We start from the raw sequence: 21,802 nt of genomic DNA on the forward strand, positions 1-21,802 counted from the left end.
ACAACACTGTAATTGAGCTAATATACTGATACAAACCAAAACAGCAGAACCGCCATGCCAAGGACCCATACATTTCACTTACGCCTTTATTAAGAAAGCAATTCCAATTTTCAAGTGGGCAATATAAAATCAGCATAATGTAATCCTACTACTAATCCCCCCTTTTCTTTGTTTCATGTACAGAAACACCTGTATATCCCTCATCTTTCTTACAGTCAAAAAATCTGTCTAAGTGTGTATATACATAATAGACAATTCAACTCATTTTACCTGGTTAGTCATTCAGTCAGTGCAGTAACTGACTATAATCTTTTGTTCTGAACTCTGTTTCTATTTTGTTTCATGAGGTAAACGATAAAGAAATCAATATTACGGATCAATATAAGAAGCTTTTTACTTTGTTTTCTAGTATTCTGACTTCAAACTTTAAGCTTTCCATGAAAGTTATTCTTTAAAAATTCTATTAAATTCATGCCTACTTCAAGAAGTCCACCTGATAAATCTAATTATTTAATAAACCAAAAGCTTCTTGTCTAAAATATGACACTTTATATTTACATTCAAGGGAATTGATCTTATTTGCCATGGTAACATTTTGGTATTTTATAACAACTGGTACTTAGGCACTTCTAAGTTTTCTGTCTTACTATATCCACTCCAATTCTTTATGTTGTACTTAGTCTTTGTTTTACGGTGAAGTTTTTGCACAATTTGAACCATCCTCAATACACAACTTTTTCATTAAAGTTTAATATTTCTTTTCCCTATGACTTGAAATTCCTTCATTAAAAAATCTGATTACACAGGATTTTGTTTTAAATGTACTGTATCAGTTAGCAAAATCCATTCTCGTAAATTACACCCTTTGAACTACACCCTTTAAACTACACCCATGCATACTTACATTCCTGCCATTCCTTGACCTTCTGCTGACTAATTTCCTTGTTCTGTGATAAAGGTATTTGGAAGGTTCCCTGATGTTGCTATAGTTTATGCAAATACTATAGATAAATAATAGACTGTATTGCGGTTCCATACTGCATCAGTGAGGGCAGTTTCTAATAGTCCTTCGTTGTAGCTATTATTTGTGTATAGTACTATAAATGTGCACAACATCTTACAAACTCAGTAAAGGTGAGGGCCCTGCTCCCAAGAGCTTATAGTATAAACATAGTAACCGTTGGCTTTCAGGTTCTCATATGTTTGTATCTCGGTTCTGTCTCAAAGAAATCACATCGCCATGTCTTAGTATTTAATCTGAAATATCCTGAATGTGCCCTTTCACATTTGGGGTGCATCGAAGGGAGAGTGGAAAAGAAAAGGTAGGGAAGAAAGGAATTCAGACTCTTGAAAAAAGCAATGGAAAAAGGAAGACACGGGAGTGAGGGGAGAGAGTAAAGCAAGAGGCAGAGAGGTGGAAAGAAGAGTATCTGGTGTTCCCTCCGCTTCTCTCTAACTTCCTTGCCCTCTCCCACTATTCCCTCTTAGTCCCTCCCCTCTTAAAGATACATCTTGCTTCAGGTTTATGCCTCAGCTCTTGAAAGGGATAACCTCAGGAGAAAGTTCCTTGCAAAAAAGTCACCATAACCAGTCAACCTCTATGCAGTACTATGAGTATTATTTTATTATTGTCGTAGCACCGAGGGAACCAATCTTATCTCCATCTCCCTGTTCTTGCCCTCATTTCTCCTTTAGGCAATGGGTGGGCTAGAGCCAATTTAAGAAATGCAATTAAAATTAAGACGAATCAACTCACCCATCCCACCCCTGGGGAAAAAAATAAGGGAGAGGGGGCAGGGCAACTGCCAGTAACAGTTCAATTGTCAGTTCAATGTCAGCTCCCCTTGAGCTTGGAGAGAGATGTGAAGGGGGGAGAAAAGGGAGGCTCTTTTGGAAGCATCAATGAATGGGCGAAGGGGAAAAAAATGGGAGAGATGTCTGACCAGCCCCTCTCTCCTCCCAGGGTAGAGGGTGGGCTTGAGGAGAGGAAATGGCCAGATTCAGTTTATTTCCCCCCGTCCAAACTTTGACAGTACAACAAAGGGCTACCCTAGTAGGAAGGAGAAAAGTAGTCAGAGAGGATTCGAAACCCAGGGGGGGCAGTGTCTAGAGACAGCAAAACCAGGTACAGTCCTCCCTGCTACTCCTTGAAATCTGAGGTATGTGATTTTTTACGTGAAATTGCGAGGATGTATGCTTGCCTCAAACATGACCCCTGTCTCCCAGTCTATCATTCTGTGGAGCCCGGGGTATGGCTGTCTGCTCCCTTCTCCAAGATGATTTTTATTTTTCGGCTGAGAGGAGGAGGTTTTGCCCTCTTCCTCCTCCCAACTGCTTCAGAACGATGCAGGTGGGGGATGCTGGACCCTGACCCTCATGCCCAGCTAACTGCAGGGAACCCCTAGTCTTACTCCCAATACCCCACAACTTCTCTTTTCAGGAGCTGTGCTGCCTTCTGTTTCCACCCTCGTGCGGTCGCTACAAGGGAACTCTTGGAACGTTCTGTCAGATGTTAATAACAAAGGGTGGGTCTTGTTTCCATAAGAGAAAATGGACTCAATAGGGGTTTTAAATTCCCCATTAAAAACCCCCTCTAAATATTAAAAGTAGTCTCATTCAATCAGAAAAGGCAGAGATAGAAAGAACCTATTACATCAGTCAATCCCTCTTCCTGACAATGCTGGGCTGTTCCCCACTCAACATTTTGTAGTGTATTTGTCTGGTCAAAAAAACCCAACTGATTGGGCTTCCCCACTTTTGTTGGGAGATTATTCTGCATTCCAGATATCCTAGCCCAGCAACAGGCTAACAGAAATAGCATCTTGATGGTCAATGAAGAGATATCCTTTTAAATAGCTTAAAAATAGGCCAGTGAGAGCATTCAAGACCAAGTTTAAATCCCAAAGAGGTACAAGAGGTTTGATCATTGGTTTCAATAATCAACCGGCAATTTTAAAATCAAGATTGGATGTTTTTCTGAAAGATCTGCACTAGGAATTATTGTGGGGAAGTTCTGTGGCCTGTGTTATGCAGGAGGTCAGAGTACAAGATCACAATGGTCCCTTCTGGCCATGGAATCTATGAACTGCCTTGTGAAATCTATCAATATCTGGCTGAACTCTTAGTGGCATGCTGTCTACATGGCCACAGAATATTACCATTGTCAAAGGGTTGATTAGATATATCATTAATTCCCAAGTCCAGTCCCACCATCTGAGTATTAAAGGGTATCTGTTGCCGAAAAAAGTGTAGGACTGATATTCGGTTTAACACATCGGACAGCAAAGATTTTTAATACTCACGTAGGGTCCTGGTCTATGATTGGCTCTCTTGGTGCTAATGCAATCATATAATAATAATAATAGCACTGCATGGAGGTTGACTGTTTGCATGGACTATTTGATTATGATGACTTGTCTGTAAGCACCTCTCTCCTGAGGTTATCCCTTTCAAGAGTGGAGGCATAAACCTGAAATAAGTTTGCATCTTTAGGAACAACCAGTCCCTGATTCAGAAATCACCTGTTATTGGGAAGTGATATAATGCATCCATTGACAAGCTCACCAGCTGTGGAATGCTACCAGGACCTCGGCCACTCTGCAGTCATTACAATACAATACGTTGAGGAGTTGGTTAACTTCTGGAACACCCTGCCTATAAAAGGACAGGAGTGGAGATATATATGGCATGATGAAATTCTGTTCTATTGACTGTAACGTCTGCACTGTTGGAACTTAGCTGTGGATTTATCCACCACATACAACTTCTGAAACACCCTGAGGTTGAGTTCCCATTTTCTTGTGCATATCTGTTACCTGGCCAGATTTTTCTCCACAGAAGTCATCATTAGGTACAACTCTTCAGCGATGTCCTTGCTTCTTGTGCCTTGTCAGTTTCTGTAAAGACTGTGGTTGCATTGTCTAACTGGACCCAGACTGAGGTGTTGTGTGCGTGCACTGGAATCTTGTGCTGCTCACATTTCTAGCCAACTGCTGGACCATTCTTTCCTCTTAAAGACCATCACTCCTAGACAACTTCATTGGTCAAATACAATCCCTCCATTCCTACAGACTGGAATCTATGGTCAGCTTTTTCCACAGTGGGGCATCCCTTTATCGGGTCTTGTCATTCTGACACCACCTAACGGACAGCCTGACAAAGAAGTCCACCACCCTTTCAGATGCACAGGAAGGGCTAGAGAACTCATGGAGAAGTGTGCTTGTCTGATCATATCCAGGGCTCAATGTTATGGAGCCAATAGCTTGCAAACAGGACCAAATCAGGACTAGCTGTGATTGTAGTAAGGCCTGTACTTGCTATTGCGATGTGTGGTACTTGCCCTGGAACATAAGACACTTCCTGCTAAACTTCTGAATACACAAACATCTCAGATGGTATCTGGGAACTCTTTTCATGATAATCCAGCCATATAGCTCTAAGAAGAACACCACACTGGCAATGGCATTCCTGGACAGCATTTACGAACTAGTTTTCACTGTCAATTGGGCACTTTTCATAAATGCTACAAATTCACTTATACATAAATAATTAAAACACACCTTTGCTCTGCTAAGCCCTCAAAAAAAATGTTAACTGTCGTTACTTGCAAATGTTACACGGTTATCTCTGTGGGCTTTACCAGCAATGCACTTCCTAACAAATAATTTGTACTCTTAAGAGAAGAAACATTTACTGAAAAAAGCATGAGTTAGACTAAACTGTGTAAGCAAAATACAAGATAAAAAACAGGATATTTCAGATTGATACGAAAAAATCAATGTACACTGAAATGTTACATGTATAAAAGTTCTAGACCTAACATATATAAGCATGGTACATCAGTGGCAGACTGGGTTGTTAACACTGGTCCTAATTCCCCACGTGGTGTCCTACCCATTGAAACATACTGCCTCTCCCAAAACTAAAGATTTTATTTACTCTTACAGGTTTACTCTAAGGAACATATTATATATTTTCTGAGAGCACTTACATCCTGTAGGAGTTTCTCTAAGTTCTCCTGCAGCTCATAAAAGTACCGGGAAGTAATAAGTCCTTCACGTGATTTATCCAGGCAGTCTCTAGACAGCTCAATAACCTGATGATAAATGAAGCTTAGGACCCCATCTGCTAATTGCAGGACATTCTCTGGAGCATTAGAAGCAATAAACTCAGCCAGCCGTTCCTCCATCTGCGCTGTGGCCTAAAAGCAAAGAATAAAAAGAATACTTAAACTTATTTGAATTTTGCTACCCTGAAATGTAAATATGAACATATAGGATGCTAACTGATATACTTTTCATTGTCAAAATATACAAATGTTCAAGGAAGCTCAGCAATATTATAATTCATAGAAAAAAATACTATGAAGTAAGTTCCGGTTGTAATAACATGCATATTTCCTTAAACATAATTAGAATCTTGTAGTAAAAAAAATCCAAGTGTCTAAAAGTCAGGATATTCAACTTTAAGGGTCCATAAACAACCTCAACTCTGATTCTGTATCCCTGTACTGTGCTCACAAAATGGGAATCCTAGTATTAAATTTATGACCGTTTTAGAAATTTTTCATATCATTGACTAAAAATGAAAATGGCATTTAAAGCACCAGGTGTCAGAGAAATGCAGAGTGTGACTATATTTACACTAAAAAAATTCTCCACCATTGATAGCTGTAGGATAGGCAGGATACGGGTGTTTTTACTTTTACCACTATGTGCACATAATTCCCGTCTCTGCTGCAGCTTCTACCATTGGTGCAGCTGTAATGGCAGAGATTTGCAGGTCCCAAGTTTCCTAGTCTCCACACAGCCCATAACAACCATTCAAGCAGGTGTGATCTGCTCCATTCATCTCAATGAGGTGTTAAGCTTGAAATCAGATTATGCAAATTTCATTTTAACCATGTTTACCTATTTCACTGCTGATCATTTTAATATTCAAGTAATGTGTTTACCGCAAAATCTAAGCTACCTTCCACTGCTTTTCATATGCCAAAAGGCCCAATTGTCCCCTACACAACAACCAAAACCTCCAGTTTATTCCGAAAAGTTTCCAAAACACAATTCAGCATTTTAAACATAAAATTCTCTAACACACTGAAAATGAGAAAGCTTGGATCAGTGTAAAATAAACTGAATTAAATTCTAGAGGGGGAGCTGTAGGGATTGCAGGATTCATTTTTGCAAGTAATTAATTTTTAAAATGTATCTGCAACTGCTGCAGACTTTCCAGTTTCCAGCACTGGAGTGCCACAGAACGCAAGGGTCTGGAAGGAGAATGTAAGTCAAGGTGGTCTGCTGCAGAGTACACAGGGACCTTGCCCATAATCAGCTGAGATGTAACAAAACAAAGGCAATTACTTCAAATCAGGATTAAGCAGTGGGAGCAAGAGCTCTCAGCAAAAAAGTTCCTATCTTCATGCATGTTCCTTGTAATAATAAACAGGGGAATAATAATAATAAATAATAAATAGGGGAACGGAAGAGGAATTCAAGAAATATGAAACCTATATAATAATTGCTCAGCAAGATGCTTTTTAAAGTTTTCCATCAGCAGTCCTCTAAACATTAATTCTGTTTTCTCAATTGTGAGATTAAAACACAGAAAACAGAGAAAGAGCATGTCTGCAAGCTCTAAACTAACAACACTGCTTAGAAACCATATGTAAGCAACTGGATCTTTCTCAAGAAAGTGTTTACAAATTAATTCTAAACTGTATTGTTTAAAAGATGCACTGAATAAATTGTTCAATCCATTGGTCCTTACCTTTGGGAACCTTTCTTTGTACACATGATTCATCATTACTATTTCACTGTCAAAGGAAATCGGGGAACGACCAGGACTAAAGGGAAAAAAATATATCAATAATTTATAACCTCTACATTGAAAGTAAAAAATAAAACCCAAAAAGCCATTGTCAGTGTGTTGCTTACATCAGATTTGGCCATCATAACATCACACAGCCTTGTCTTCCCTATGTGAAAAAGGTGTGGTCATAACTCTGGTTAAAATCCCAGTGAAGAGAAAGCAATTTGTAGTTTTCACAAGAGTTTGCATGTAGAAAACGACAAACTGCCTTGTCTTCACTAGAATGTTAATACCCCTCTTAAGAACACAAATTCTTTTCCTAGTGAAGACAATACATAATAAACTGACATTTAAAACTGATCCACAGGTTTGTAAATCCAGCTTGAACCGTTTTACTGTTCCCAGTGGAGTGGCCCTCCGTATTTCCTGCATTATCACACCTTTTCATTGCGCTCTCCCTGGTCACATTCAGAGAACCTGCAGGAGAAGAGCTCAGTTCCCTCCAGAGTCTGTAATGTTAAAAGGGGACACAGTAAAGAGAAGCAAGGCACTAGGGGCTATAGTGTTATTCACACCACATTATATATGAATATTTTTATTAATACCACCCCGCACACACATTACACAATGTATGCAATGCAATTTTACAAGTCAGCAAGCTTTTTCAAGCCCCCAAAAACAGGCCACTAAATCCTGACAGAAACTAAGCCTGTATTACAGCTTGGTTACATTCAAAAAATCAGTTGCATCTCATTTCATCACATCTGATTTTGGTGTGTAATGCTCTGACTCATTCCATGGTTAAGAAGAGCCAAAGGCTGAATGAGGTAATGCAGATAAAAATTAATTACACACTTAATTACCTGATTGCCTGCAGCAAGCTACGGCTTCATTTTTCTGATTTCATTGTTTTTATTTTCAAAATAAACTGCATCTTCCATTATCACACATTATACGGTTATTTGCTTTCGTGATTTTAAGAGTATACATACATTTTGCTAAATATATTTTCTCTTTATTAAAAGACAATTATTTCTGTCTTGAACCAACTCGAACGGATCATTTAAAAGTTTCTTACAATGGGTGAAATAGATCACCCTGAAAGGAACAAATATATCTGAAACTCTGCATGTGTTAGAGACATTATCCTGTAGCAAACTGGTTTAAAGGCAAAAACATTCTCCTGGGAACAACGCAACATAGAAAATGTAACTCATTAACTCGTGAAAGGGAGCAAGAACAATCTCTTACTTGTGAGAGACCTTCCGTCAAAGTGGCATGAATTATGCTGTGTCCTGCTTTTATTAAGGTACGTCACTTATTATTGAGTAAATATACAGTACTTCAAACCAAATCCATTTCCGGAGAACAGTTATGTCAGAGGGGAAAATAAAAGTAGATTTGGATATTCCACAGTTAATCAGTCAAAGAATATATTTCCTTTGAAATTTTTCCTGAAGACAATATATCTATTAATATGAATGTCGAATATCTTAGAGAAGTTTTATTTCAAATGATGAAATCTATACTGATGTTTTTATATATATAATTTATGAGCTGTAATAAAGTGAAGCTTAATTGTATTTAAATGTAAACAGCTACTGACACCATAGAGCAGGGGTGGGCAAACTATGGCCCACGGGCCACATACAGCCTGTCTGAGCATTTCATCAGGCCCGCTCTCCCCTCCTGGCCTCGCCCCTTCCCTCCCACCATGTGGGCCCAGCAGCGCCCTCACTGGAGCTGCCCTGGGCCCAAGCAGCGCCATGCAACAGCCACTCCCCCCGCACAGTCCCACCCCTTCCCTCCTGCACCAGATGTGGCCCTCAGGCCAAAAAGTTTGCCCACCCCTGCCATAGAGAGAACTTTAGAAAAGAGAGAGAGAATTTAGAAGCAAGTTAAAACAAACATGAGGAAATGCTTCTTCACATAGCTCTCAGTCAACCTGTGGAACTAGTTACCAGGGGATGTTGTGAAGGCCGAAAGTATAACTGGGTACAAAAAAGACTTAGATCAGTCCATGGAGGATAGGTCCATCAACGGCTGTTAGCCAAGACGGACAGGGACACAACCCCATGCTCTGGGTGTCAATAAATCTCTGACTGTCAGAAATTGAGATTGGATGACAAGAGGATGGATTACCCAAAATTGCCCTATTTGGTTCATTCTCTCTAAAGCATCTGGCTTGGCCACTGTCAAAAGACAGGACACTGGGCTAGATGGACCACTGGTCTGACACACTCACTATAGCTGTTCTTATGTTCTTGCATTCCTCTACATGTCTAGCTTTCTATATTCTTCCCTCTCATTACAAGACACGTTGAGTCGAAACATGACATTTATTTCTTACCAGTTCATCTATACCTGATACTTGTTCCCTACTTGAAATTATCATCCTTTCTTCATATTTCAAGTGGGGCATAAGCCACAGGAACATGGTTGAGCCCTTTGCCCTGATCCTGAAAACACTTATGCACATGATTAACTTCACAACAGTGAGTAGTCCATTAAAATAAAAATTAAGCAGATGTATTACTGTTCAGGATTTAAGTGTTTGCAGGATCGGGAACATAAGAAACAAAATCCTGTTTTATTTCAAGGCACCTTTAATAAGATAAAAAGAGAGAAAGAAATATAGAAAAAACAAGCTGTCTAGACAGAAATGTCACTGAATATTATTCAGTGTTTTCCTTGAGAGTCCCTTGATGATGTTCTTGACAATTCTGAGACATAGTGATTCCCACCTTCCTTCTACAAAACTTTTCTATTTTACCAGGAAAGAAAGCTCCCCCCACTCTTAATTCTCACTTTCTTGTGTGCACTAGTAGCTTCCCTGCCCCACACACCTCCCCTCCCAGGTTGATGATGAATACTCTCTTTCACCACCCAGAATGATAGAACATACAAAAGGCAGTGTCAAAGTCTGGGATCAACTTCCAAATTACCACTGAAAACAAAATTCTCCCAATATAACATGTCAAATTAAATGTCTAATTCACTATGGCAAGACTGTGATGTAATATATTCCACTCTAACATTTTTATATTCAGCAATCGTCTGGGGAACTACAGAAATAATTGTATAGATAACTGACTAACTAACCGAAGGCGAGCAGCCAGACATACCAGGTTATTTTATAACACTTTGGAGACAGATTACCAGGCAAAAATCAAAATCAGAACCATTCAGATAACTGAATCCAGCTTGGAGGAATTGTAAAAGAATTTTAATATAGGGAATAAAGATAGTTCCAATATTTTTATTGACATGGCATCTGTTTGAGAAGCAGAAGCTTTAGTCAAATATACTGTACAATATAATTTCACATTCAATATTGGAATGGTATAAAAATGGCAAGCTTCATGAGGTAATGCATTATTTTCTTTAAGAGTGGGGATAAACTTTGTGTGTGTGCATAACATTTTAATATAGAAGGGTAGAAGGTTTTCTCTCTCTTTTCTGTGAGGGTCAATAGGGAGTGATGTGGTTATTGTCTGTGAGATTTTCATTTCAGCAGAGCAGACCTCAGGAGAATAATATTTGTCCCCCTAAGCTCACTAGCAGAATGAAAAACTACCTCAGCTTTACTCCCCCCCACTTTGTGAAATTATGTTCCAATAGACCTTAAGTGGCACATCTGGCCAACACAGGTATCTGAATTTCTGCCTGTCAAAATACATATTCGTGAGTCTGTATAAATTGAAAAATAGCAAATATGCAGCTACTCCAGGGAGTGACACTTCTATTAATAAATGAAGCCTTTGAAAACTGTAGTGCAGAAGGGACTAAATGAGAGTGAAATATTTCCTAATATGTAATTTTTCTCTCAATTTGACAGCTGCATTTATTAGAAAAATGCAGAGGAGCTCAAACCTGTGATCTTTTCTGTCTCACCCCCTTCATGGAGAAGATCTAATGAGGACGTATGCATAATACCATATTTCTAAACTCAGTTTGCTCGGGAAACAATTAAAAACATATGCCTTAATCTTTTGTCATTGACACTAAAAAGATAGAATTTTAACACCAACAAAGAGAATGTTATAAATCTATAGAGAAGCACGCGCATAAAATAAAACCCCTTGGGGCCCAATCCTGTGCCCAGGGAAGACAAAATACCATTATTAACCTTTCTGTAACTGTTGTTCTTTGAGATGCGTTGCTCATGTCCATTTGCTCACTCATGCACCAGTATAAGGGGCACTGCCGGTTCCACATCCTCTCGGTTCCTTCTTGCTGGCTAAATCCGACAGGGGGCAGAAGGGTGAGTCGTAAAATGAACATGAGAACACATCTCGAAGAACAAGCGTTACAGAAGGGTTAGTAACTGTTTTGTCTTCTTTGAGAGCTTGCTCATGTCCATTCCACATTAGGTGACTCCCAAGTGGTAACTTAGGAGATGAGCTCAGAGTTCATAGACATGCGGATTGCAACACTACTTTACCAAACCTGGCATCATCTTGGGCCTGCAGGGCGATGGCACAGTGGGATGAAAAAGCATGCACTGACAACCTGGTCGCCGCTCTGCAAACATCCTGGATGGGGACCTGGACCAGAAATGCTGCTGAGGAAGCCTGAGCTCTCATCGAGCGGGCAGTCAAGATAGCAGGAGGTGGGGCACCCGCCTGCTCATAGCATGTGTGAATGCAGGCAGTAATACAGGATGAAATTCTTTGGGCTGAAACTCATAGGCCTTTCATCCTGTCTGCTATTGCCACAAAGACCTGTGTGGACTTATGGAACAGTACGGTCCTTTCTATACAGAACAGTGGTTCTCAACCAGGGGTACATGTACCCCTAAGGGAGCACAGAGGTCTTCCAACAGGTATTTCAACTCATCTAGATATTTCCCTACTTTTACAACAGGCTACATAAAAAGCACTAGGGAAGTCAGTACAAACTAAAATTTCATACAGACAATGGCTTGTTTATACTGCTCTATATATTACACTCTGAAATGTAGGTACAATTTTATATTCCAATTGATATATTTTATAATTGTATGGTAAAAATGAGAAAGTCAGAAATTTTTCAGTAACAGTGGGCTGTGACACATCTGTATTTTTATGTCTGATTTTGTAAGCAAGTAGTTTTTAAAATGAGGTGAAACTTGGAGTACGCAAGACAAATCAGACACCTGAAATTGGTACAGTCATTTGGAAAGGTTGAGAACCATCGATACAGAAGACCTGCTCCTCCCCATTTTTGTGTGGTTTCAGGAAGAATAGCCTGATTACTATGGACCTGTGAAACCACCTTTGGGAGGAATGCCAGGAGGTAGAGGGGGAGGAGTTGTACCTTGTCCTTAAAGAACAGGATCGATTGAGCAGGCAGTGGAGACCCGCTCAAGTGATCCCAGAAGTGCTCTCCAGTCGACACCGTAACTCCACCCCCATGAAAAGCATAAGGCTGCATCAACTGGAGGGTGTCTCCTGTCGGCGCAGCGCAGCACAGACGCTGCAGTAAGTCATTGTTATTAAATCGATGACAGTGTTGACCAGGCCTAAGACTTTGTGCATGAGAGGAATGGGGGGGAAACTCATGGAACAGGTGCTTTGTCCAAGGGAGCAATAGGCATCTGTGAGCGAGCCCGGGCTGCACCTGCATAGACAGCAAAACTCCTGACACTTCCTGTTTTGCTTGGTTGCAAACAGATTTATGTGGGGAGTCCCCCATTGCTGGAAGATGGTCCAGGCTATATCGGAGAGAAGGGACCAATGTTGGTGAGAGGAAAAAGATCTGCTGAGGTGATCTGCCAAATTGTTCTGGGCTCCTGGAAGATGGGAAGCTTCAAAGTGGATCGAGTGCTTCACGCAGAATTCTCACAAGCGAATGGCCTCTTGACATGGGACTTGGGGGCAGGAGGCACATGCCCCAACCTGCCTGTTGATGTAAAACATGCCTGATGTGTTGTCCATAAGGACTTGCACAACCTTGCCTGCAATCTGGAGTAAGAACACCTGGCATGCTAGGCAGATGGCGCTGAGCGCTCTGTAATTTATGTGCTCTTCCCAGGACCACAGACCTTGAGTCCTGAGGTAAGTCCCCCCAACCTAACTCAGATGCATCCAAGATTGGAGACACTAAGGGTTGGAGATGGATGAAGGGAATGCCTGAGCCTACCGACCCGTTGACAGAGTTGACAGAGGCAAGGACCTGGGCGGGTACTGTAAGAATTGAGTTCAAACGAGGACTGTTTGGTGAGTACACTGAGGCCAGCCATGTCTGAAGGGGTCTGAGGTGCAGTCTTGTGTGTTGTACCACATGTGCACGCAATCATATGACCCAACAGGGCTGTTGCGAAAGGGTGGGCTTTGACCTGCGATATTAGGGATGACGTTGTCTGGAAGCAGACCTCTGGGAGGAAGACTCTGACCCGGGTGGAATCAAGCATCACACCTATAAACTCTATCCTCTGAAGGGGGATGAGCGTTGACTTCTGCTTGTTTATCAGCAGGCCCACTGCTTGGAAGGTAGCTTGGACCAGGCAGATGCTGGCTCTCTCCTGGGCCTTGGACCTGCCCTTCATCAGCCAGTCACCGAGGTAAGGGTAGACTCGCACGCCTCACCTTCTGAGGAAGACTGCCACTACTGTCATGCATTTCATGACCACCTGAGAGGCTGCGATAGGCCAGAGGGGAGGATGGTAAACTGGTAGTGGGTCTGGTTCATGATGAACCTGAGAAATCTTCTGTGGTCCTGAAACATGGAGATGTGAAAATAGGCATCTTTTAAGTCGAGGGCAGTGTACCAGTCCCCTGGATCCAGGGAGGGAATAATGGTGGCCCGGGAGACCATGTGGAACTTCAATTTCTTAAGATAACTGTTGATGCGATGCAAGTCTAGGATGGGTCTGAGACCACCTTTGGCCTTCGGGATTAGGAAATAATGGGAATAAAACCCTTTCCCTCTCAAGCTCTGAGGTACCTAGCTCATGCCCCTACCCGGAGGAGGGCTCGCACCTCCTGCGCTAAAAGCTGCTTGTGAGAAGGGTCCCTGAAGAGGGATAGGGAAAGGGGGTGGGGAGGGAGAAATGGTTGGAAATAAACAGAGTGTAACCTTCCTCCACAATACTCGGAACCCAGAGGTCTGAGGTGATGAGGGACCACACCAGGCTAAAGCGGGAGAGATGGTTTGAAAAAGAAGGGGGGCAGAATCTGGAGCAGGAACTGGTATAACATCTGCGGGCACCCCATTAAAAGTTCTGTTGAGGACCTCTCAAGTATCTGAGAGGGCCCAGTAGTGAGGCTGAAGTGGGTAGGGACAGATGTCTGTGTCAATAACCTGTTTTGCTGATGTACCCCAGAGAAGATCTCTGCATACGCCTGGTTGAGAACCAGTAGGCTAAGTGATTAACAAAAATCCGTGTCCTTCCAAGGGTAAGGAATCCATACAATTATCTCCTTTTGATACTGGTGGAGAGGACAAAGGGGAAAGCCACATGTACTTTGTTGGACTGAGTAGTGCTCAAAGAATAGGGAATGCCACCTTGTCTTTTGTCTGCCATTCCATGATGTCAAAAGGGGAACAGATGTGTCTGGTGCTGCAACCCCAATTCTGTGACTGAAGGGTATTACCCATTCTTTCCATCAGGTTCTGACACTGTTTCTGTTCATCAAGAGGGAAGATTAATTTGATCCTGAGGTGATGTACCGTTAGTATAATCCTAAATGGGTGACTGCTCCATTTCCTCTGAAGAAGTCTCCTCACAGTCATCACACATGTACCCCTCTTCTTGCAGAGGCAACGGTGCTGGGGCCAGTCACATCTGGGCTGACTGAAACATGGGTCCCCTTGAAGGGAGCCCTGCTGGAGATGAGGCCGGTACCAGGAAAACTAACAGCTCCAATGGGGTGCCTCTGGCACCGGGACGGGCACTGATATCAATGTTATTGTTGGTGCTGAAGGTGGTGCCATGCTGGTTTTGGTGGCACCAGGCAAAACCTTCACTGACTCCTGAATGTAAAGCCACATTAACAGCTGAAAGGGGCCCAGCACAAGGTCTTCTCAGGCAGATGAAGCTTTGGTGAAGGAAGTTGGTTAGGTTCCCTGAAGCAAGTCGGTGAAGATTACATGGCCTGTTCACAGGGGATGCTGTGCTTCTCAAGATGTTTTGGCTCAATACCACTGATGAATATTGCTGCACAGAGTCAAGAAGCGAAAGCATAGCCAAAAGCTTTGATGGAGGACTCCCAATCAAGAGAGGGGAAATGGACCATGTTGGACGAACGTGCACCGGTGAGGGATATACTGCCGACCACCTGATTAGGACGGTAATAGTAAATATGAAGTGTCCAGTGAGATTAAATAGGCTATAAAAATAAAAAAAGTCAATAATAATGGGGGATTTCAACTATCCCTGTATTGATGGGATGTAGAGATAAAGTTTCCTGACACCTTAAACGACTGCTTCTTGGAGCAGCTAGACCTGGAACCCACAAGAGGAGAGACAATTCTTGATTTAGTTCTAAGTGGAGCACAGGATCTGATCCAAAAGGTGAATATAGCTGAACCACTTGGTAATAGTGACCATAACATAATAAAAATTAACATTCTTGTGGGGAAGGAAACACCAAAGCAGCCCATCATAGTAGCATTTAATTTCAGAAAGGGGAACTACACAAAAACGAAGAAGTTAGTTAAACAGAAATTAAAAGGTACAGTGCCAAAAGTCAAATCCCTGCAAAATGCATGTAAAATTTAAAGACTCCTTAATAGAGGCTCAAACTAAATGTTTGCCCCAAATTAAAAAAACGTAGAAAGAGGACCAAAAAAGTGCCACCATGGCTAAACAACAACAAAGTAAAAAAAGCAGTTAGAAGCAAAAAGGCATCCTTTAAAAAGTGGAAGTTAAATTCTATTGAGGAAAATAAAAAGGAGCATAATCTCAGGCAAATGAAGTGAAAAAATATAATTAGGAAGTCCAAAAAAGAACCTGAAGAACAGCTAGCCAAAGACTCAAAAACTCAGAGCAAATTTTTTTTTAAAGCAGGAAGCCTGATAAACAACCAGTGGAGCCACTGGACGATCAAGATGCTAAAGGAGCAGTCAAGGAAGAGAAGGTTATTGTGAAGAAACTAAAAGAATTCTTTGCATCGGTCTGCATGGCTGAGGATGTGAGGGAGATGCCCAAACCTAAGACATTCTTTTTAGGTGACAAATCTGAGCAACTGTCCCAAATTGAGACGTCATTAGAAGAGGTTTTGGAAAAGTAAAAAATTAAAAAGTAATAAGTCACCAGGACCAGATGGTATCCACCCAAGAGTTCTGAAGCAACTCAAAAGTGAAATTGCAGGACTACTAACTATGGTATGTAACCTATCATTTAAATCAGCTTTTGTACCAGATGACTTGAGGATAGCTAATATGACGCCAATTTTTAAAAAAGGCTCCAGTAGCAATCCTGGCAATTATAAGCCGGTAAACCTAACTTCAGTACCAGGCAAACTGGTAGAAACTATAGTAGTGAAAAAAACTATAGTAATGAAAAATTAGGTATTGTATACATACTTTAGTTTTTTCAAATGTTAATGTGTCAGTCATATTAATATAAGTTTTTTATTTAAATTAAAGGCAAAACACTAAAATACTGATTAAGGACAGTGTGTCTGACAAATTTTGCGTAAAGGTGATCAGATAAGGCATCAGGGCCCATTACATGCCTATTAAAATAAGAAGCTTGAGGTGAGTTTCTGGTTAATTGTTAAACTTTAGCAGCTTTTTCAAATTCTAATCAAGAAGTAAAAAATGGATGTTATATCATCTCACCAGAAGAGCTACTTTTCAGACCAACTGAGTGGGCCCTGGCAGAAGCCAACAAGTGAAGAAGCACAGCACAGAATGTAAGAGGAAACATGATCATCAAGCAGATGCCAACCTTCCCTTTTCTTTTTGGTAAGGTACTGTCCTGTATTGAGTATCTCCTTTGGCCCCCCCACAAATGTTGCTATCTCGGGGCACTCAATCTGAAGGGACCTTGCTTTGAGATGACAAGGCCTAGCATAGATTGCTTTTAGCTGTTTGATAAGCCAGACAGGTCATTGAGGAGCGCTGCACAGCACTCCCTGCACATTGCTCCTAGCATCGGCCCGCTAAGGCATGAGACATCAGGAGTAGGAATTTAAAATGTTTTAAATTTAGATGTTATTGTCAATTTTGGTATCCTAACAGAACAGATAACTCATACTGAGAGTTACCGAAGAAAACAGAGGCATATGTCAATGTGTCTTGTAGTTCATGTAACATGACAACATTAATATAATCTTTCCACTGTTTAAACCTTAAAACTGATAAATGTGGAAGAGCACACTTCCCTAATACTTTGGTTCATGAACTTAAGTTCTCAATGTGCTGACAAACCATGTTAACAGGAGAACACAAATTCAGGGTCTTCTTTTCAATTTTTACATCAGTCTTGCATCTGCAAAAATATTTTATGCGTCATTATCCCAGCAGTAATAGGTCTCTGTTAGAAAGGAACATCGACTACTTTCGGGAATGTATTTTTGCTACCTACAGTAGCTTTTCTATCTGTAATGAATCAGAGACACTATAAGAACAACAGCTAACAGTAAGGGAAGCAGCAATAGGAATGATATGGGACTATGCTAGTTGGAAACATTTGAACCATTTAGAATGAATCATGTAACTAGTCTCTCGTTACGAGGTGATTTATAGGGATCACTGGCTAAAAGTGTAACTACTTACTTCACTTATCTGCTGCTCTAGACTACTATGTAATTACACTTAGTTGATCCAAACATAATTGCCATGTGGTCTGAACTGTGGTTTAGAATGTACAATAATCATGAATTTAATCCTGCAATAATATAATATTTACCATGGGTTTAAATGGTCAACAGTTACTGGGCCAGAGTCATGTCAAGCCTACTCTGATTTCTGCAAACAGAAGGCCCAGCAAGGTCCCTGGCTGAGTGCAGTGATTCAGTGTCTCCATCTGGCAGAGCTCCTACAGATCCTACGTGATAATTAAAGCTGCTCCTCCATCCTCCGTTAAGAAGCACAAAGGGAGGTGGCAGCAGAAATACCTTCTTCTCTGAACACTTTTTGTGGCACAGAGAGCCCTGCTGTGTAATTTACACACCACTGTGCTAGCTTTAATGAATCCAGCCCAACACATAAATGCATGCCTGCTACTTAATACTTCTGCCCTGACACTAATCTGTTAGTAAAATACCGCAATTATTGTGGAGGTCAGTAAGGAAAGGGTCAAATTCCAATTGCCCCCGCTGCCCCTGCATTTGAAGGCCATCAGCACTAGGAAACAGCCCTACTGCTGACTAGTATTTTTGAGTGAGGTTCTCTCAACCAATAACAAAAATGGCTTTAACGGCTTGTGTAGTTGGGATAAAACCGTTCCCAGCACTGTTAGAGAAGTGTTCTTTAAGGCTTTCTGTAACGGCACTAGACTGCTTTTTGTTTCATCAACACTAACAATGTTCACATCCACTCAAGTAAACACAGGCCCACTGACAGCATTTCTGGGCCCCAGGGCAGAACAGTCCCGTCCAGCCTCTTCCTCCTGCAGCCCCATCTGCAGTCCACCCCCGCTCTGCCCCTGACCCCACCCATGCTTCACCTAGGCCTCTCAACCTCCACCTGCCCCTTGGCCTGCTCGCCACCACATCCCCCACCCATTCAGTCCCCCCCCCCCCTTTCTTCCACACTCCCCCTTCCCCCAGCAACAGTCGGGGGGGAGGCCTAAGTGGTGGGGGGAGGGACGCATCAGGGGAGGGGAGAAGGGACGCAAATGATGGCAGCAAGGCCGGGCAGGGTCTGGGGTGGAGCGGGGGTGGAGTGTGGGCAGGGTTGCAGGCGGAAGAGGCCCAGGCCATTTTAAATGGCCGGGCCCCATGGCAATTGTCCCTTTGCCCCCGCTGGCGGGCGTGAATAGACAAAAGAACATAAGAACAGCCATACTGGGTCAGACCAATGGTCTGTCTAGACCAGTATCTTGTCTTCCGACAGTGGCCAATGCCTGTGCTGACATCCTTTTCCAGCAATGCAACAGTTTCCTAAAGTTAAGGGAGCAAAATTCAGTATCAGGAGAAATATTTGGGAATAAAATTTACACAAGAAGTAGTGGAATTAGCCAATTTAATATGTGGAGCTTCTGGATTAAGATCGTGGCATGTAATGGTAGAAATGGACAACAAAATTCTCAAGACACTGTCCAGCTTAAGTCCTGAATGTCAAATCTGAAGAAAATAACTGTAGTCCACTCTTGATAGTGTGAGGCTGAAGTGTCATTGGTTAAAACAACTATAAAATTAGCAGAAAACACTAATTCCATATTACTCCTCTTACAATTGCGAACACAGAGCAGAAAGGCAATGCATAAGATCATCATCTCAGATGCAAGGAGTGGAGTGTAAAGCTCACCTGAGACTGCGAGATCGCGGCCGCATGGCTGGAGAATGACGTCCTTCCTCGTCAGTGATGCTCTCAGTACTGAAATGCTTTGTCAGGAAATGAAGTTCATCTGCCGTTGGCTGAAAGGGCAGCTGGTGCAGCTTCTCCTGGGATGAGCATGATGACTGAGTAAAGAAAAATACAGAAAAGAAATACACTAAATGCATGCATAGGGGACAGCTCATGAATGGAACAGGAACAGATTCTGCCAGACATTGAATACTCCAACAGAAAAGAAAAGGTGTTCCCCAGAACAGGTTCCTCTTTTTATTTTCATGACTGGGTTAGCTTGACAGTAACGGTATGTATAACTCTAAGGCTGTTGAGATCTGGACAGCTTTTGGGGCTGGCTAGGAGATTATAAATTCCCACAACCCCTAGAACCACTCAATCTGATTTTGAAAGAAACTTGCTAGTGGGAGTAATGGAAGCAACATATTAAAGGAGCAGCTTTGGGAACGACAAAGAGGTTCCTGCAATGTTAAACAACTTTTCTATCCCTTCCCTTCATGCTCCCTCATCTCAAGAATTTCCTTGGCATGCAATAATACTATGGAGGTATGCAGTACGTGAAAATTAACACTGTTTATTGGCTTTCTTTAGTGTATACTATTGTAAATGCTCTGTTTCATTTCTCCCTAGTTTTAGCCATCAGGAGGCTTCTAGGTGAGCAGGCAGTAATAAAATCAGGGCAGTTGAATTTGCGGGTGTGTTGTATGCAGTGTTGTTGTAGCCATGCTGGTCCCAGGATATTAGAGAGACAAGGTGGCTGAGGTAATATCTTTTATTGGACCAACTTCTCTTGGTGAGAGTTCTGTTTTGTGTCTTACTGACAGAAGTTGGTCCAATATCAGGTATTACCTCACCCACTTGTCTCTCTTTTGCAGGTATGCATAATGAATAAGCTTTCCCTTGTTTGGATGTTAGAAAGTGGCATACAGTTTATACTGCTTTAAATCATTTGCTATGCTTATGACATGCATGTACTGGTGTAATGCATTGGTGTTCTGGGTAAGCATTTTTAACTCGAGCCCAGAGACAATCAGAGTTAAATGGAAATTAACTGGAACTGCACTTTTGGCAAAAACATTGAGGGTATTTAAAGTTTGGCTAGAATCTTCAGAAAAGGTTAAAAATAGAGTTGCTAGAGTTATTTGCTGTTGATGAGCTTTAGAAAAGAAAGTTACCTAGTGTGGCTGAGAAGTTAAAGCCAAGCTAATGATTTCTAAGGCTAGTCTGGATTCACTGGAAAAAACCAGCACCTTTTTAGTGCTGCTAGCATAAAGCATTTTGTTTTGTTTTTTAACTGTTTAGACCAGGTGCATCCAAACTTCCTAGGAGCCAAGAACTGCACCTAAATTTCAGAAAAAATAGGTAGAGTGCTGCAGTTACTGCTGATACAGAAGTTGACTGTGGAGAATTCTAGTATGCTATGAAGTACCAAGTCTGGCTACCTAGACCAAGGTGGGGAATTGCATGCTGGGACCTATAATCTTATATGCCACAGGCTACAGTATCACATAAAAATTAGAGCAGCTAAGGCCTATGGGGCAGATTCTCTGTCCTGATCCACTCCCTTTGCATCTCTTAAGAGATGCACAAAGAGCAGAAAGCATTTGTAAGTCCCCATGTATAGAGTAAATCCCATGTAAGATTAGGGCATGTGGTGTTGTCTCCTATGCCTCCTTCCCCCCAGCTGTTGGTGCAGGGAGCATTTCGGAGAGGGGAGGGGAAGTAGCTGAAGCATGGTGCACTCCAGCAATCAGCAGCTACCACATGGTCCCTAGGGTGATCAGAGCCAGCTGGCACAAGTTTCAGCAGCTCTCAGACCTAATTTGTGCTTGGGCCAGGATTGAGAATCAGGGAGTCTGTTAGGCCCCCAAATTCTGCCATGCCCAGCTTATGCTGAGTTCAGCAAAGAATCTGCCCCTATGTTGTGCAGTTTTGTATAACACATTTGGCCTTCAAGCCCACTTAAGTCACTCTGATCTATACTGCCTTATGGGTACAGTACAAGGAGAGGGAGTTCTCTACGTATCTTGAGGTGGAAAGGAATGGAAAAACAGTGATGCTTTCCCAGGGAAGTACGTGCCATAGACTGGATAATATGCTATCATATGGGACAGAAAGCTTAGAGACACAATAAACTAAGAAAGTGTAGCAATAGCAGGGTCCCTAAGTGGCTCTGATAAGGTAATACATGTCTTTGATCCAGAAGAAATTAAAATATAGTCAGTCACCATGTGAGAAGAGCTAACATATCTGTCAAACTCTTTGCAGATTTTGTAAATAATAGTGTCACAATCCATAAACCCAAAAAAGAGACATGATGGTTACTGGCATTTCAAGCACTGAAAACGTATGCCTGCCAGCAACACAATCACTCAAGAAACAGAGAAAAATTAAAAATATTCTTCTTCTCATGACATCTCACCAAAACCCTTCTTCCACTTTGTCTCCTCAAGAGACATCAAACTATACAGTGCTGGAACGCCAAGGAATAATTAAGGAGATGCTATACTTAAAAAGCATTAGGAGACGTGCTATCTTTAGCCATAAGCTT

The 21,802-nt window shown here is 41.7% G+C and overlaps 1 protein-coding gene across 1 annotated transcript in view; it reads right to left on the reverse strand.

Annotated features, from left to right (window-relative positions):
• The window catches only part of MAST2 (microtubule associated serine/threonine kinase 2), a 314,717-nt gene that overhangs the window by 50,507 nt on the left and 242,408 nt on the right, over positions 1-21,802 (reverse strand). The window contains 4 exon segments of the mRNA XM_067567856.1: positions 4,991-5,200; positions 6,766-6,841; positions 7,248-7,316; positions 19,210-19,364. Of these exon segments, the coding sequence (XP_067423957.1) occupies positions 4,991-5,200; positions 6,766-6,841; positions 7,248-7,316; positions 19,210-19,364 (510 nt within the window).

This window comes from Emydura macquarii, unplaced genomic scaffold, assembly GCF_026122565.2.
Source record: "Emydura macquarii macquarii isolate MOO-44397 ecotype Brisbane River unplaced genomic scaffold, CSIRO-AGI_Emac_v2 contig_2805, whole genome shotgun sequence".
NCBI lineage: Eukaryota > Metazoa > Chordata > Testudines > Chelidae > Emydura > Emydura macquarii.